Source organism: Hoplias malabaricus, chromosome 3 (assembly GCF_029633855.1).
Source record: "Hoplias malabaricus isolate fHopMal1 chromosome 3, fHopMal1.hap1, whole genome shotgun sequence".
Taxonomy (NCBI): Eukaryota; Metazoa; Chordata; class Actinopteri; order Characiformes; family Erythrinidae; genus Hoplias; species Hoplias malabaricus.
Genome location: NC_089802.1, coordinates 80,824,720 through 80,842,916, shown reverse-complemented (window position 1 = coordinate 80,842,916; position 18,197 = coordinate 80,824,720). Strand labels below are relative to the sequence as shown.

Sequence of the window (18,197 nt, the reverse complement as noted above, 5' to 3'; positions counted from 1 at the left end):
AGCACTGCAGAAACTGCACTGTTTAACTTTTGGAGGAGGGTAGAAAACCATCCCCAATCCCTACACATTGATTTTGGTGCTGTAAATATGAATAACCTAGTGTTCCTTTAACTCTTCAGTAAAGTACGGCCTGGTACGGCACTGTCCCCTCTCGTGGCGCAACTGTCCACACGTTGGTCACTCTTACACCCTGTAGTCCACCTGTTGCTCTGCATATGTTGTTACCCCCCTCTCCCCCTGTTCCTCAGCGCTCAGGACCCCCACAGAGCAGGTGTGATGTGGTGGTGGATCATTCTCAGCGCTGCAGTGACACTGACGTGGTGGTGGTGTGTTAGTGTGTGTTGTGCTGGTGTAGAGTGGATCAGACACAGCAGTGCTGCTGGAGTTTTTAAACCCTGTGTCCACTCTCTGTCCACTCTGTGAGACACTCCTCCCTCGTTGGTCCACCTTGTAGATGTAGAGTCAGAGACAGTAGCTCATCTGTCGCTGCACAGTGTGTGTCGCTCGTCCTCTAGTCCTTCATCAGTGACACAGGACGCTGTCGGCTGGATGTTTTTGGTCGGTGGACTGTTCTCGGTCCAGACACTGAGGGGTTTAAAAACTCCAGCAGCACTGCTGTGTCTGATCCACTCTACACCAGCACAACACACACTAACACACCACCACCACGTCAGTGTCACTGCAGCGCTGAGAATGATCCACCACCACGTCACACCTGCTCTGTGGGGGTCCTGACTAGACCATTACATTCGCTACAATATACACAGAGATTGTGCGTAATTTCAGTGTGGACATGATCATATGTGGAATTTGTTTTCTTTATGGGAAAAATTATTAGGCATTTTCACATTAATAAAAGCTCTAGTTTATGTTATGTACAGTTTTTCTAAATACCCCTACAGCCCTTGAATGGTGAGCTCAGTATCTGAAATGCTAACATTAATAAGTAATTGAGTCACTAAACTATGTGCCAGAATTTAGCACTGAACAAAGTTCCTATTGTTTGATTTTAATAACCTCAGAACACACGGACTGTGAGGAAAAGTGCTGTGGAACATTTTTAGTTTTTGCGAAAACATCTGAAACGGATAAAAATCTGAACTCAAACAGGCTAACCGCTAGCAACAAATAAACAAGTGAATCTCAGAGGCCTGTTCTAAAGCGTTATTAATGATGTGTGAGACGAGGGCGAGTGTGGAGACCTCAGTCCTTTCTCTCTGAAAGAGTCCAGTGTGCTTACACTGTTCACAATCTCCAGCAATAGCATATCAGCTAACATGAGCAAATCAGCCTCCAGGGTGTTATTATGCAAACTGTGTGGCTAACACACAGCTAACAGAGGGCTGACTCCGCCAGTGCACTGTTCACCCCGGGATGTCCGGCCTCGGCAGGAGTCTGAGCAGCTGCAGCACATTTGAGGTGTGCTTGTGAGTTATTTGTTTATTCCTGTTGTCCATTGACGAGGCCGTTCTCCCAGCGCTGCAGCAGAACACTCCTCTGTCTCTTCGGACTCTTCTGCAGCTGGAAATTCACAAAGAGCCAATCAATCCACAAAGATCCCAATGACGGTCTGAGCATTAAAGAGCAACCAGCATGAAATCAAGACCATGAATTAAAAGCTGTGTGGAGAGAAACATTGCAAAGAATAGAATAATGAATGATATAAATATTATAATTTATTACACTATCGATTAGCAAACATATTTAGCAGTTTGGTGTTTTAATAAAAACAGGGACTGACCTGCGCTTATATACGAGGCACTTAAAATACTTCTTCCAACAAATGAAAAAGTTCATATTAGTTAATAACAAACACACACACACACACACACACACACACACACACTACATAAAACACTGAAGTGTGTTGGTCATTTTTTCAAAGGAAAACTCTTCCTGTGAAGTGTGTGTTTGTGATATGAGGTAAACAAAGAACTGAGTCTGACGAGAGAGAGAGAGAAAGACAGATAGACATACAGAGGGAGTGAGAGAGAGAGAGAGAGAGACAGACAGACAGAAGGAGTGAGAGAGAGAGAGAGAGAGAGAGAGAAAGACAGAGAAAGTGTGTGTGTGTGATTACAGGGCTAATGACACATTGCTTATTGCTGATTCAGGAAAATGAGGAGGCAAAACACACACACACACACACACTCACGGTTGGAAATAGCTTGTTTAATTTTATGGATATATTCTCTACATTTATTCATGACCTTCTTAATGTTATTATTCTATATTTTTGACACAATTTGACATACCACGGCAACTGCTTAACAACACCTAGGCAACCACCTGAGGTACCATAGCAACAGCCTAGCCCAAGATTAATAATCTGGAAAACCATAACTATAGATTAGCAACACCTTAGCTTCTTCCAGCTCACGCTATCTCTAGTTAATTTTGTTGTAAACAAAACAGTGAAATAGCAACGGTTCTGTACCTCAGACTGGGTTCTGAGATCCTCTGGCGGCGGTGGAGGCCACGTCAGGTCCAGCTTCCCAAGAGACTGTCTCACTGATACACACACACACACACATACACACAAATTATATGTATTTAAACTGTAGCAACCATTATTTTCCATGCTCATAATTATTTGTTTACCTAGATTTAAACACTGCTGTAAACACAGAGCTGTGAGGGTGAATCAGACACTGACGTTATTCCAGAATTCTGTTTATCTGAGTAGCCTTAAGCTCAGAGCTGTGGTTATCTTCTCCAAATCCTGTTCCAAATGACCCAGTAAAACAATAAAACTGTGCCACACTTTAACGTGCCACACTCTGACCCCAGACAGATCTCAGTCCTGTCACTGGTTTATTCCAGATCGAGGTTCAACGTCCAGCTGAAACGAGTCTGTGGCTCTGGGGTCTGTTCATGTCCTGGTTCATTCTGAGTAGAGCTCACTGAGCTGTATCAGTTAAAACAACACTTCCACTCATTCCACCTTTAATCACAGCACGGTGACTTTTCATTCATTTAAAACAAATTCATTTATTTCCCAGCAAAGATGGAACCGAACCAGATATATTTAGGCCAAATAAGCCATGCCAAAACATTACAAGCAGAGACAGTTCTATTGGGCTCAAGTTATCTGGCTAACTCTGAAATCCTGCTTTGTTGAATTTCCTGGACACAGAGGTCAGGGTGAACAGGGCTAGGCTAATTTTCCTACAGTAAAACTAATGAGTTCTACTGACTCACACAAGCAAAACAGAGCGAGAAAGACAGCAATAAAATTAAAAGAATATCAGCTAAAAATACAATTACCTCAGATGTTCTGCCTTAACCCAGGTTTATTTGATCAGCCAGTGTTGTCTTTAGCCCTGGAGCTATGCTAATAAACGTGGCTAACATGCTAACTCACTCATTAGCATGAGGTTACTTCACCACTTTCACATTAACAGGAACAGTTTAATTTTTGCTGCTTAACTAAAGTTCATTTTGAGGTTAAACAGCTCTCTGCTAAATCTTGGAAACACTCTAATGTTTAATTGTTTGAAATCATAGGAATAGTTTTGCAATGATCAGAAAATGTAATTAAAAAAAAGTGTTTTATATTCAGTGATTAATCCTAATCCGCACTGAGCTAAAGATCATTCTTAGTTTGGAAATCTCAGTGCAGCCCCTCGCTGACGTGTTGTTTATTTCTTTCTCGTTAATAATGACCTGCTCGATAATGACCCCTGTCCTAAACCTACAGTCCCCTGATCTTCAGACTGGACACAAACATAAACTCCACCCTGAAAGTGAGCAGACAGCGGACCACGGTTGAGGTCAAATTAGCATCTTATAATTAACCTGCTGATGTTTTCATCATTTCTTTAATGTGTTTCATTTTCTCATCAAAATATTTGACCTTGTTTCACCGCTCCAATGTGAAGTGCATTATAAATTAAATGAATGTTAATTATTATTATTAATTATTGTTCAGTTCCCTGCGTGGACCACCAGTCGTTAGAGTTTTAGACAAAAGGTGACATTTTATCACTTTTCTATTCACTGTTCAATTTACTGATTTTTCCTTCATTATTTTCTCCTGTAATTCTTTGTAAATGAGTAATAATTAGTAATAATGCTAATCCAGCGCAGAGTTAACGTTTAGAGCATTAATACTCCTGTTATTTCAGCACCATCACTACTGCGTCTCTCTTAGTTTTTGTTAATGTTGGTGTTAGTTCATTTTCCTGAACAAAGGTCTTTGTGAATATTAAATGTTTTGGAGTTTTTTTTAAGATTAAAAACTGCTTATATCTTGTACAGGACACTATTCTGAGAGGTCCCACAGTCCTTTTTAAGATATACGCCTGGTGTCTGTGTAACACTAACACTGCTGCCTCCGCACGTTCTACGAGGTTTGAGTGAGATTTTAGCCTGATTTCTGCTCATTACTCCATTCCGCTTGTTCATTTTGTGTATCATTATTTAATTCTTTGTTTCAGTCTTTATTCTTTCGTCACGATTAATGAAGATTACTATAAAGCACCTTAAAAAATAGATTTTAAGGGTTGCTTTATAAAAACCCATGTATTATAATAAAGGTACACTTTAAATACTATTATCACAGGGAGTGTAAATGTTTATCACACATCAGCACACACTCATAAAAGCTTACACCCACCATAATAATAATTTAACGGTCTCCGTCGCCCAGCCATTGTTAAAAGCTGTCATTAAAGCTCTTTTGGTCCAAAGGTGGATGAAGCACCTGAAACTTGAGCTTTAACATCCCAGCAGTGAAAGGGTGTGGCTTTTACCTTTTATTCCCCAGGGAGCACAGGAAAATACTGATACAAATATTTACACATCTCCAGGGAAGAGTTGGAGGCTGAAAGACACATCCTACTCAACAAAGATACTATATAATAGTGATGTTTATATAAAGTAAACAAAAGCATTCCATTTCCACTCTCTTAATTCACGGGGAGCACTGTCACCAGTGAAGTCTTGATGATTTTTGGCAGAATTACGACAGACAAAAACGACCTTAACCACAGATCTACTGTAATGACGGTGTCACTGTTAAACACCTGCTTATAAGATGTAAAAGAACAAGTAAAGAACAGCCTTTAGACAGCGTACCTGACGGAGTTGTAATTGTGATGGACGTTTTCGCCGGCAGTTCCACTGTGTTCGGGTTGCTGTGTGTCGATGTGGGGTTTGCAGAGGATCTGGCGCCCTCGACTTCTGACCCCCAACCGTAAAGTCTGGTCCTCTGCTTGCGCAGTTCCTTCTCTCTTTCTCTGGCCTCGCGGATTTCCTGCTCCACGTCGGGCCTCAGAGAGAGAGAGGATCTCAGCTTGAAGAAGGGGTTGTCCTTCACAGAGTCTTCGTCGTTATCGCTGGAATTGTCACCTTTCTCCTGGTTTCTCAGTTGTTCGACGCTGTAGGGCTTCACTGAGAAATGCCGTCCAGTTCCTGAGCCATCGACTACTGTCTCAGACTTGCGCTCCAGTCCAGGTGAGTGAGCTACAGGTGAGAAAGTGTTCTCTAAGATGATCACCTCACCTTTGGAGCTCTCTGTGAGTCCAGGACCTCGAGGTCCAGTAGATGCCAAGGAGAATCTGGTCACTGTTGGGCAGTTATGATTATCGTTCGGATCCTGGGCCGGAGATTCCAAGCTCCCCATATGTTTCTTGAGAGATCCGGCTGCTTCCTCGGCTTGGGTTCCACCGTTAGACAGGTCAAACGGGAAAAATAAGGATGGTCTTTTGTTCTGGAGAAAAGCACAGTCTTCCTTGACCTCCTGGAACGCTTCAAACAGGAGCTTCTTCTCCTTGAGTTGCTTCACAGTTCCTTTGTCGTAAAATCCAGGCAACCTTCCCAACTGGACGAGAACCTTCTCCCTTTCAGTCTCCTCCCGAATTTCCCTCTGCATCTTCTTCCCGGCGAACTGCCGATCCTTGCCCTCATTCTTCATGGATTTGATCGGCAAATCTTGGGAAAGAACTGACTTCCTGACAGGAATCTCCACAAACTCCTCTGCCTTGTTTTCTGCAGTTCCAAGGCCTCGAGACCGGCGCAAGCTCTGCTCCCGTTTGATGGCCAAGCGGATCTCCCTCTCGATCGGGGTCTCGCTGGGGTCCTGAGAGGATACAGCTACAGAGGTGGTGTTTTCCGAGGTGCTGTTTGGGGAGAAGTCTGCAGAAACCCCGCTGTCGCTCTGACTGTCTTCGAACTGATCCAGATCCATTCTGTTGCTTCCTTGAGACGTGGGAGCATCCGTAGAGGTGAGTTCCTCTGATTCTTTTACGTCTTCGGCTTCGCTCTCTCTGCTTCTCTCCTCTGAACCTGAAACTGTCTGCTTTCTCTCTCCGTCTGTTTGCTCACTTTCCCTTCCTCCCTCCCTCCACCCTCCTGCTGCCTCTGTCAAAGGCTCTTTCATCACAACAGGGCTGTAGGCTGGGCTTTGGGGATTGGCTCCCTGTTCGCCAGCAACCATCTCCAGGGGCGGGGCAGGTGTGCACACCTGTTGCACTTCCCTGTTCTCAGTGTTTGGAGCAGGGTTTTGTTCCTCTGGCTCCCCCTGGTGGCTGAGTGGTACATTGTGATGCTCTTCAGTGATCCTGTCTTGAGAGGAGCTTCGGGAAAAGGCTGGCGTTGGAGGTTTTGAGCTGTTACTGTCTCTCCGAACCCACTGCTCTCTTGCTGAAGTAAAATCCAGAGGTTTGCAGTCTATCCCTTGCTCTTCACCATCTTCAGACAGAAAAACTATGGAGTCTGAGCCCTCGGGAGACTCAGAAAGTTGGTCCTTGTTTATTGGCTCTGGTTTATCTGCTTGCCCAGGCTCTGGAGGCCACTCCTGATCTCCAGAGCCTCTGTTTGACTCCATCATTTCTTCTCCTTCAGTGCTGGGAGGAGGTGGAGAAGGGAAATCTCTGGAGAGACTTGTTTGCTGGAGCTCAGGAGAAAGAGCGGCAGCATCCTCCTCTTCCACCCGAGGAGCCAAGGGATCTCCTCCTTCTCTTTCCTCCACAGAACCATTGTCTGTGTCCATCCACAACCCGCTCCCAAATTCATCCTGGGATTCAGAACCGAGAGGACTGCGCCAAGAGTCTGAGTCCATGATGTTGGGGATTAAACTTCAGAAGTGTGTCTGAAATGTGAAAGACAGGAAAATCAGGATCTGAAACACAGACACAATGAACGTACAGCTCTTAAAGGCTCCTTGGAGACTCCGCAGTGAAGAGTCAAAACAGAACAGATCTTAAGAAACTCTGAAGAACATTACACTATATTTAGCTTTATAAAATTCTTTTAAATTTTCAGTGGAGCTACAGGTCGTGTCTCTGTCACAGCTCCGGGGTCCTGGAGGTTGTGGGTTCGAGTCCCGCTTCGGGTGACTCTCTGTGAGGAGTGTGGTGTGTTCTCTCTGTGTCTGCGTGGGTTTCCTCCGGGTGACTGTCTGTGAGGAGTGTGGTGTGTTCTCCCTGTGTCTGCGTGGGTTTCCTCCGGGTGACTGTCTGTGAGGAGTGTGGTGTGTTCTCTCTGTGTCTGCGTGGGTTTCCTCCGGGTGACTGTCTGTGAGGAGTGTGGTGTGTTCTCTCTGTGTCTGCGTGGGTTTCCTCCAGGTGACTGTCTATGAGGAGTGTGGTGTGTTCTCTCTGTGTCTGCGTGGGTTTCCTCCGGGTGACTGTCTGTGAGGAGTGTGGTGTGTTCTCCCTGTGTCTGCATGGGTTTTCTCCGGGTGACTGTCTGTGAGGAGTGTGGTGTGTTCTCTCTGTGTCTGTGTGGGTTTCCTCCGGGTGACTGTGAGGAGTGTGGTGTGTTCTCTCTGTGTCTCTGTGGGTTTCCTCCGGGTGCTCCGGTTTCCTCCCACGCTCCAAAAACACACGTCGGTAGGTGGATTGGAGACTCAAATGTGTCCTTATGTGTGAGTATGTGTCGCCCTGTGAAGGACTGGTGCCCCCTCCAGGGTGTGTTCCCACATTGTGCCCAGTGATTCTGGGTAGACTCCGTACCCACCACCGCCCTGAAATGGATAAGGGTTACATACAATGAATGAATGAATAACAGTACAATAATTAATATACACAGTATATAATACACTTGCTGTGTCACTGTGTGAGGGAGTGGATTTAATTTCAAGAATCATTCAAGAAAACACATTCTCACTTTCTGGAACCCAGCAGTGTTCTCCCCCTGTGTAAACAGCCCCTGTTCAGAACGCCCGCTTTCAGCACCTGTTCCTTTAAATGATAATGAGCCGCTCGCTGTTCACCCCGACCCCGAGCGCACAGCAGTGAGGAGCGAGGAGCAGAAGCTCTGGTTTTTAGCCGTTTTCACTCTGTTCTCTTTCTTCTCCGTTTTTACTCAGTGCTCTTATTTCTCCACGCTCGTTGTGTCTGTTTTGCTGAGTTTAACCTCGTCTTTGTGCTCTCACATAAACACGGGTCCAGCGCTGTGATTGGACAGACTCAGACGAGGGGGCGGGGCCATTCTAAAGTCTCTGCACTTGACGTCAGAAGCGGAGCAGAATCAGAACGACTCGTTTTATCCTGTGTTTCTGACTCAGGCAGCGCACAGAGAAATGACTGGATAACAGCACTGATCCAGAAAGGACCACGTATATTTTCAGCATCTTCTGCTGCTGTTCTTTACAGAGCGACTGGGTGGTGCTTACACTTCTCTAAACCAGCTCCTGACCCTCTCAGTGTTGAGGAATTATTGAGAAACTAAAGCTGATCTGGAGCGAGGAATAATCAGATTATTTCTTTCCCAGAGTCCAGGAGGGTCAATGTGACCAGAGCCTGAGCACTGCACAAGAATGTGGCCCGAGGAAGTGGAATAATCTTAGCACTGGTTACTAACACTAATCTAAACACAGTGAGGAGCACAAACCTCCCCTCCATCTCAGGGCAACACTCTCACTGTGGACAGTTTTACAGTCTCTCCATCTGCCAGCGTGTGTTGACCCGGAGGAAACCCACACAGACACAGAGAGAACACACCACACACAGTGACCCAAGCACGTGTGGTTCTACGGTGAAGCTGCTCTTCAGAGAGATACAGGCGTCAAATATGAAGTTTCTCCACTTCTTTAATGAGCTGTGAGTCAGAAATAATTTAACAACCAAAGACACCAAAAAATCTGGCAGAACCTCTCCGTTCCCCATGTTCCCCTCGCTCCACTGATGATGATGATGATGATGATGTAAACCATGGCTGAAGTCCAGGGCCTGGGACAGTGTGCTACATTCCTAAAAACACTCTTCCCATGAGATCAGAGCTGTTTTCTGAACAAAGGAGCGTCTGATGATGATCATTAACACTTTAATGAGGGACAGCTTCTGACCCACAGTGGATTCAGCACAGAGTGAGACGCAGTTAAACAGTAAAACTACAATCGAGTAAAAACACAATTTAAAATAAATAAATAAAATGGCTATTACAGGTTTTTTTTACTCATTTACTTAAGAAGTATGCATAAATATTTCACACTATTCAGGCACTTTAAATAAACATTGCACATCATTTCACTGCACCTTCTGTAAAGTTGTATTTAATTTATCCTTCAGTACTTAATCCATCACCTACACAATGTTACTTTGTTTACATGTTTATATGGTTACTTTAACTTCCATAATCACAATGTCATATCACAACTGCACATTATGTAAATAATGTTATATATTGCACTTCTGGTTAGATGCTAACTACATTTCATTGGCCCTGTACTTGTACTCTGCACAATGACAATAAAGCTGAATCTAATCTAAAAATTAGCCAATATCCGAGCTAGTGGGGAATGTTCCTACAACGTTGGCTAACGTTATACAAAAGGTTCTAATAAATAAAAAATTTCTTTTTAGTCTAACGTTCAGAGAACATTTTAATTATTTAAAATAAAAACATCCTTAAATTGTCCATTGAACATTAGGCTAAAAGGATTTCCTTAAAACAGTATTAGAACCTTTGGGTAACGTTAGCCAAAGTTGTGGGAACATTTCCCGCTAGCAGATATAGCTAATTTAAGCCAATCAAATATAAACAAAAGTGAAATCCTGTGCTTGTTTCATGTGAACACAAGTAAATGCTGCTCCCTTCTTGCTTTGAAACACATTCTTGGTTTAAAACACTCACATAAAGCTAACAGTTAGCCTAGCCTTGCCGAGCAGTTAGCACCTAACTGAGAGGGGTTTACCGTTAATGCGCTGGACTATGGACGTGCTATATTTAGCCACTAAGCTGTGTGCTAGTGTTAGCAGGTGTGTTGTGGTGTAATGCTAATTACATAAGGAACAGATCAGCGGTGTTTAATCGGTTTAGCATCTGAATGCAGTGTCAGTGAAACTGGATCTGTTTCACACTCAGGAATTATTCAATTATTCCCACTTTATTATAAACAAAATTCATTAATGATATTTAGGTATTAATCAAGTCCTAATCATTACTGAATGACTCTGTTATTTAACATAAAAATATTATAAAATATTATAGAGCACATATTAGCATACAATGACAATCTTTGTATAATAACTGCTGCAATTTTGGAATGTAAAAGAATTACTGATTTATTAAATAATACTGTGCTTTCATTTATTTTTAAAACTTGTCCCTGAGAGCAATGAGACGGCGGACCACTGTTGATCCACTGAGGACAAAGTTGGAGGTCCACTAGTGTTTTACACAGCGTTTTCTGGTCGGACCGCTGCTAATTAAACAGAATTTTAGACAAAATACCACATTTTAGCACTTTTCCATTCACAGTCCAATTCATATTTATTTTCCTTCATTAGGTTCTTTTTGTTATTCTTTATAAATAAGATTAGTAAATAATTTTAATCAGCACAGTGTCAACATTTTTATTATTTAATAAATGAGTTATATCCTGTACAGGACAGTAATCTGAGGGGTCCGATGGTGGACCTGCAGTGGTCTACAGTCAGTGGTGTGCCAGCCTTTTTCTGACCGTGGACAGATACATGCACGCTGTCTGGGGCAGTAGATAATCAGACATTTTTGATGTGTTCAAGCAGAAGAAATGTCTTAGTTTTGCTTCATTTAAAGTCTATTTTCAATCTATATATTTCTGTTTTGTTTTTACTGAAACGCAGGAAATACAACTGAATTAAAATATAAAGAGGGTATAAACCTACCTGCTGCTTGGGTCCAGCACAAGGAGAGAGAAAGAGAGAATGCAGAGAGAGAGAGAGAGAGAGAGAATGCAGAGAGAGAGAGAGAGAGAGAAAGAGAGAATGCAGAGAGAGAGAGAAAGAGAGAATGCAGAGAGAGAGAGAAAGAGAGAATGCAGAGAGAGAAAGAGAGAATGCAGAGAGAGAGAGAGAGAGAGAAAGAGAGAATGCAGAGAGAGAGAGAAAGAGAGAATGCAGAGAGAGAGAGAGAGCCCACTGACCTCACACTAAATCTCTTTCCCCCTCTCTTTTCTTGCTCTGTCTCATTTTCCTATCCCCTTTCAGGTCTTTTTCCCTTCTTTTCCTCTCTCTCTCTCTCTCTCTCTCTCTCTCTCTCTCTCTCTCTCTGTGTGTGTTTGTTGTGGAGATTGTGAAGAGTGAAGCACGTCACTGCAGCAGCTTTAAGAGTAAAATGAGACTTTTATTATTTCCACATTTAAAGGTTTCAATCAGATCTCAACATCGTAATGAAGCCATTTCAGCTCTGACCACCTGTTCTGGTCAGATTACACGCGTAGATACATCTCATAAAAAATTAGAAATCAGTTCATATCTAACATTTTTTCGGGATCTTTTCGTAGATGATTAGGTGAGAAATCATTTTCTAAACAATAACAAAAATAAAACAATCCACAGCCAAAAGCTAGACACTGTAACATTCGATCAGTGTAACATTAAAAACACAGACCAGCAAACAACACACACAATCCCATACTCTCACTTCTGATCACATCACACACGCGGCCGCGACCAGTCAGCCGTAACAGCAGGAATAAAAACGTGAGAATAAAGTAAAGACACGCGGCTGCTGCAGAGAGACTTCAGAGAGCTGTGAACGCTTTTATTGAGCGAGGGATAAAGGATGTGGGAATTATTATTCATCCATTCTTCATTCATCTATATATATTCTATATATATATTCAAACGTTTAGAGGCGAATCAGCTGATTAGGTTTGTAACTCATGATTAGGAACACCTCCACAAGAGGGTTCTGTTCAGTGCTTCACATCATCAACACTGTGTCCTCACAGCTCAGTCCTTAAAGGGTTAAATCTTATAAAACCCACCATTTCTCCTCATTTTGAAGAGCGTGGTTCTAAACAAAAGCATGTGCAGCTGTTACTTCTCTTGAAATGACAAGCACAAAGCATTTTTTACATGAAAGCAGCGCCCCCAGCTGGTGAATCTTCACACTGTCTCCCAGTTTATTTTCCCAGAAATGCAGAAACTAATGATTGTGAAGTTTTGTGAATATATTCTGAATATTTAACAAAAATAAAAATAAAATGATGTAAAGAGTGACGCATCTAAGAGTCGAGTGTTTGTTCCCCGTCACTGGACAGTAGCTGGTCACAGTTTCTGAGGAACTGCACTGTGTATCTGCCACGCTCCGTGTCAGGTTTATTACTAACTCTCAATGAAATAAGAAGGTTCCAGATGATGTCTGGACTCTCAGGAAATCAAAATCCACAGCAGGAATTCCAGCAGGAAGTCCAGAAACTGTAGAACTATTTAGTGATTAACGTTAAAAATGAAGCTCCTTGTGCTAACAACACAGAGCTGCTAATCAAAGCACAGGCTAATGCTAACGACACCAGGATCAACAGGAAACTAATTAAACACACACTTTTTAAAAAGAAGTGTCTGTTCTTCTGCTGAAAAAAAGTATTCAAGAAAATATATAAAAATGTGACATCAGTTTTGTGATTAATTTACGAATATATTTAAATTTGGTTTGTGGTTTTCAGTTTGTTAAACACAGAAAATCCACAGTAAATGTTGTGTGAAACACGACTACGGAACACAATCGGGGTCGAACTGAAACGTTCCCTGAGGAAATTAAATACCTTCCCCAGAAAAATTCTACTGTCCTCTACCTTTACCTCAGAGGACACTGTAGATGAAGTAGCTCAGCTGTAGTTGGGGCTGTTTAGTCAAAAACAGAAGAGACAAGAGAGACTCAGGTGGCGGTACACGCCTCCGAAGTCCAATGGTCTTCCTGTAGTGGGCCTCATTGCCATATAAGGAGATGGTCTGAGCTGGATGCTCATATAAGGAGTTGCTATGATGCAAAATGCTACAATCTTTCACCAAATCTCTGAGTAAACTTTCTTTTACAGAGTTAGCTTGTAGCATTTAGCATTGTTGACAGAGGTCCTTAATGAGTTGGTGATTCCAAGCAGTGTTAGCTTGTAGCATGTAGCATGATTTTCTTACATGGGCATCCAGTTGAAAGGCGGAAGTCCTTATATGGGCGTGTCGCAGGGATGTCAGTGGAGTAATTAGCTGTGGTCACATGACCGAGCAGCACTGGCAGGTTTTCGTCTTCGGCCCTTCGCCACGCCCCTCGCGGTTTGGATTAGCCGTCTCCGTCAGCGCTGCTGTTTTAGACGTCATTAGCGGCTCCTCCTCCGCCGGCTGACCGTCGTCCAGCGACACGTCCTGGAACGTCATTGACGCTGCACTCAGCGCCTCCTTGTGGATGGGTTTGACCGACTGTTCCTCTACAATTTCTTCTTCTCCAGGGACATCAGCGCTGGCGTCTACATCAGAGGAAGAGTTATGCTGATCGTGTATTCGTAAAGATATGTAAATATTAATAAAGAAAAAGTGAAAGAGAAGTGAAATAGCGCTACAGTAGCTGCTCTTACCTGAGTCTGAACCTTTAGCTCTCTCTTCATTCTTCCGCTCTTCCTTGTTTTCTGCACTTGTGTCTACATTAACCTCCGCGTTCGCATCGATGTGAGCGTCCACATTAGCGTCCGTGTTCTTTTCTGTATCTGGACCATCCACAGGATTCTCAGCTTCTTCCTCTTTATCATCTGCACACTCCTCCTCTTCGTTCTGATCAGCGTTTTCTTCCAGTTCTGTCTTCTCCTTCGGTTCCGTGTCCTCTGTGGGTGCCGTGATTCCGGATAGTTCCGTGTCTTCTGTTGTTTCAGCATTTCCGGATGGTTCCAAGTCCTCTCTAGGTTCTGTGTCCTCTGCTGGTTCCGTGTTTCCAGACGGCATTGTGTCCTCTCTTGGTTCCTCGTCCTCTCTTGGTTCCTCGTCCTCTTTTGGTTCCTCGTCCTCTCTTGGTTCCTCGTCCTCTCCTGGTTCAGTGTTTCCTAACGGTTCTGTGAGCTCCTCCCCCTCGTCTGTGATTATGACCCTTTCTGCCCTGATGATGGCGCTGTCTTCTTCCCTCACGCCGTGCCCAGGCTCAGCCTCTGAGAAGCCGAGGAACGTCAGCGTGACCGCGCCCTCCGTTAGCCTGTTAGCAAGTGGTAGATCGTCCTGCGCAGGTGCATCATGGGATTCTTCTTGCCCTACCGTGCCATTGGTGAGAAGCGGAGTGTTCTGATTGGGTGAATTTTCCTGTGAAGCCTCTTTGATCTCCTCTGAATGACCTACAAATGAATTACACACAGTTACACTTCGGCCTCCGTGCGTTTCCTGTGACATCACTGAACAGCAGGTCATTTTTCCCACACAACTAACATTTGATTGCTTCTTTTAAAATGTTTAGTTCTCATATGTTAAAGATTATAAAAATATAAAGAGTGAGTGTGACTCATTTATCCGCCTCATGTTTGTGAACGGAGCCCTGTTTGTGTCGGTGAATAGAGGCTAAGGCTTCGTCTCAGAGAGGGCCATTCTGATTCTCCTTACGCAGTGCACCTCACAGATGACGAAACAAAGTCTACCTCCCCCAGTCAGTGCAGCAGTGTGTGAAGTTTATAGCTGAATATAAATGGTTTTTACATTTTGACAGGGTGTGAGCGCAGAACCCATTCTTCACTGACCTCCACTGTGCACTACACTGGGTGTAAGGAGATGTTTAAACTTCACCAGTCATCTCACACTTTCAGACACTGAGAACTACTTTAAACTTTAATAGAAATGATTTACATTGAACAGTCGCGATAAAACCTCATCTTCCAGGAAGCTGTTCGCTCTCAGAGCGCAGGGACAGAGGGGTCTGATTATTTAAATGACTCTTACACACTTCAACCACACAGCAGTGAAATAAGGACTGAAGTGTGAATAACTCGCTCGGATTCTGACAGAAGAGCAGAGAGACGCAGTAGAGTCTGAAGCTAACGGTTTTACATTAGATCCTATGGTGAACATGCTAATGTGGCTAACAGAGGATTACTGTGCTTTTCTCTTCATACAACACAGTGGGTTCCTTTCCCCCGGACACAGAGAAATGGTGGGTTCTGTGGTTCTGAACGCTGAAACAGAGATCCCCCTCTCCTTCTGGAGTGGAGAAGGTAATGAACCTTTAGTGACAGTAATATTCCTGTACCGCGCCTTTAATTCTCAGAGTGTATGAGATGAATGTATCTTTCACATCTCTTTACATTAGAAACTCTGACCCCAAACTATCAACTACAGCAAAATAATCCCCGACAGACACACGCGCAGATCTCGCTTCAGTGTGGAACGGTGTTCTCATGTTCTGCATAAACCAGGTGCTAGATAAATACATGGAACCGTGTTGTATTTATTTCTTTATTCGGAGAGAGATAGCTGTGTTTAATCACAGAGTGAGGTTCTTACCCAATGAAGGAGGGATAAAGATGGAGCTGTAGTATTCACAGGCAGCAGAGAGAGAGAGAGAGAGAGAGAGAGAGAGAGAGAGAATATTGAGCAAAGAAGAAAGATAAGGGAAAAGTGGAGCTGAAAATGACTCTCTACTCACATCTTTCCTAAAATCTTCTGAGTGAATAATGTAGTCTCTCTCTCTGTGTCTCTCTCTCTCTCCCTCTCCCTCTCTCTCTCTCTCTCTCTCATTCACATTAAGAAGGTTCCCCAGCAGGGGGTGCTGCGTGTCCTCAAGTAGCTTAGAGCGAACCCTTTTAAAAGGCACAAACTCCTAAAGAGTCTCAGAAAAAATGCTAACTTTATACCAACGCCCCCTTCAGGATCCAGTGGATATTACAGGTGTGAGGACCTCGGTATCAAACAGTGTGTGTTTCTCGTACAGTGTTTTAAACTGTAGTTTACCACTGACTCCCTCTGCCTCCTCCTGCACTTATTGCTAACTGCTGTTTATTTTGGTTTAATCCAAGTGTTTACACCTCAAATAATCCAGATAATCTCAGCCTGATCCTCGTGGATTACTCAGACCAGGCCTGGACCAAGACCTTATTCAGATTCTAATCATAAAGCAGGATATTAACGTCCCCAGAGCGACTGTAAACAGAGGAGAAGAAAGAGAAAGTCTGGAGGCGAGACAGAGGAGAGGTGTGAAGGTTTTCAAGTGAGTCATCAGGTAAACAGGTGAGTAAACAATGTGAGTAAACAATGTAACACACTCACCCACTGTTACTGCATCTACCTGAGAGAGAGAGAGAGAGAGAGAGAGAGAGAGAGAGATGAATTAAACCAGTGCTGTGTGATCATCCACAGTCATTCTGACAGAGTGTAATACACTAGAGGAAATGAAGGGGGCGATGTTAATTCTATTAAACAGACAGCAGCTTAAGAGAGAACAGTTTAAAGATTAAAAATTAAAGCACAAACACCTGATTAAAGCATTAACACAGTTAAGAAAAGGCTCATTTCTGAAGAGTCCGTGTAAAGAGTGGCAGAAATACACAGTGTGACACGTAGGGGGCGATACACATCCAACTGCATTTGTGTTACGTTTTGAAGAAGGCAGAGCAGTTAGATTACGGAACGTGAAGGTTATACGTTAATCATTTACACACTTGATAATACAGAGAATTTAAGGTGGACCCTGTGCAGGTGTAGATTTAAGGTGGAGGGTCAACAATGACTGGAGTCATAATACTTCAGCAATGCAGTCACACACCCATTAAACCATTTCTGTTTATTCTGTCTCTCTCTCTCTCACACACACACACACACCATGTGTTTTAATGTTGAGTGTGTTCTTATCTGGTTTGTTTTGTTAGCGATAAACATCAGGAAGGGTGTTCCTCCGGAGCTCAGAACCCTGTTCCCTCTCTGATCTGAATTATCTCTCACTGATCACAGATACACAGCTGATCCTCACCTGATAATCAGTCTCTCTCTCTCACACACACACACACACACCCCTCCTCATATATACCATGTGTGTTGCAGTAAGGGATCACCCACCAGGAGGCTCCAGTGAGCTGAGTCTGATATTACGCTGTGGGAGTTAAAACTGTACAGCATCAGCCCTGCAGTAAATCATTATATACACATTAAACACCTGAGTGACACTGTATGATCAGCATGGACACACACACACACACACACACACAGAGTGACACACACCAGCCTTTTATTGCAGACTCCATAAAATGTATTTTAAACACAGTATTTCACACAAACAACAACTTCTTTCTGAAGTAAACGCGCTGTAAACAGTGGATTAACCCTGACTCGGTCCTGATTCAGACACTAGCCCCACAGCGCCCCCTGCTGCTGACACACACTCAGTTCCCTTTAGAGCTGGAGGAAAGGCAGGGGCCAGCTCCCTGGAGAACACAGAAGTTCTGAGTATCCTGAACAGAGTTCTAGAACCCCCCCAAACACACACACACACACACACACACACACACGTATGTAAAAAGCAGCTGCCCAGGTGTAGACTGTTGTTTCTGTGTAAACTGATGCTTTCTGCTGAATTGATGCTGCAGAATAAATGTTTGTCAGTGATTGGCATTCCGCCACTCTGTCTGTCAGCGTGTGTGTGTGTGTGTTTGTGTGTGTGTGTGTGTGTGTTTGTGCCTGTCGCCTACTCAGTGTTTCCTCTCCATCCAGAAAATGCATGGATTAAACCCAGCGCTCCGGGAGAGAAGGAATTTAACAAGAATCGCAGGAAACAGAAACAGAAGTGAGCTGTTTACACTCACACACACACACACTCACACACTCACACACAGTCCAGGAGCATAGCAGCTGATACACACTGATAGCCCTGCAATATGCAAATGAGCCCCAAACCTCAGTGATCTTGACCAATCAGAGCGAGGGCCCATGTCTCAGATTCATCTCATTCGGCTCAGACCACGGTTCCTGAGTGATGCTCCTGTCCCTTTAAGACTCACAGAGGTAAAGTGTCTCTGTTCAGACTGGCTG

The 18,197-nt window shown here is 43.6% G+C and overlaps 3 protein-coding genes across 4 annotated transcripts in view; all 3 read right to left on the bottom strand.

Annotated features, from left to right (window-relative positions):
* Positions 1-465: 465 nt before the first annotated feature.
* LOC136692850 (uncharacterized) lies at positions 466-6,272 on the bottom strand. The gene is made up of 3 exons (XM_066666557.1): positions 5,080-6,272; positions 2,438-2,511; positions 466-1,521 (listed from the first exon to the last, which is right to left on the bottom strand). The coding sequence occupies exons 1-3, from the start codon at positions 6,188-6,190 to the stop codon at positions 1,441-1,443; spliced, it is 1,266 nt and encodes a 421-aa protein (XP_066522654.1). The 5' UTR covers positions 6,191-6,272; the 3' UTR covers positions 466-1,440.
* LOC136691541 (submandibular gland secretory Glx-rich protein CA-like) lies at positions 6,247-7,063 on the bottom strand. Its single transcript, XM_066664099.1, has 2 exons — positions 6,467-7,063; positions 6,247-6,363 (listed from the first exon to the last, which is right to left on the bottom strand). The coding sequence occupies exons 1-2, from the start codon at positions 7,061-7,063 to the stop codon at positions 6,247-6,249; spliced, it is 714 nt and encodes a 237-aa protein (XP_066520196.1).
* A 4,505-nt stretch (positions 7,064-11,568) lies between these two features.
* The window catches only part of palm3 (paralemmin 3), a 31,869-nt gene continuing 25,240 nt past the window's right edge, over positions 11,569-18,197 (bottom strand). For both annotated transcript variants that reach the window (XM_066665034.1, XM_066665035.1), the window contains exons 6-8: positions 16,443-16,461; positions 13,784-14,524; positions 11,569-13,675 (exon numbers count right to left, since the gene is read on the bottom strand). In XM_066665034.1, coding sequence (XP_066521131.1) covers positions 13,425-13,675; positions 13,784-14,524; positions 16,443-16,461 — 1,011 coding nt within the window. In that variant the 3' untranslated portion in view covers positions 11,569-13,424. The remainder of the gene's footprint in view (positions 13,676-13,783; positions 14,525-16,442; positions 16,462-18,197) is intronic.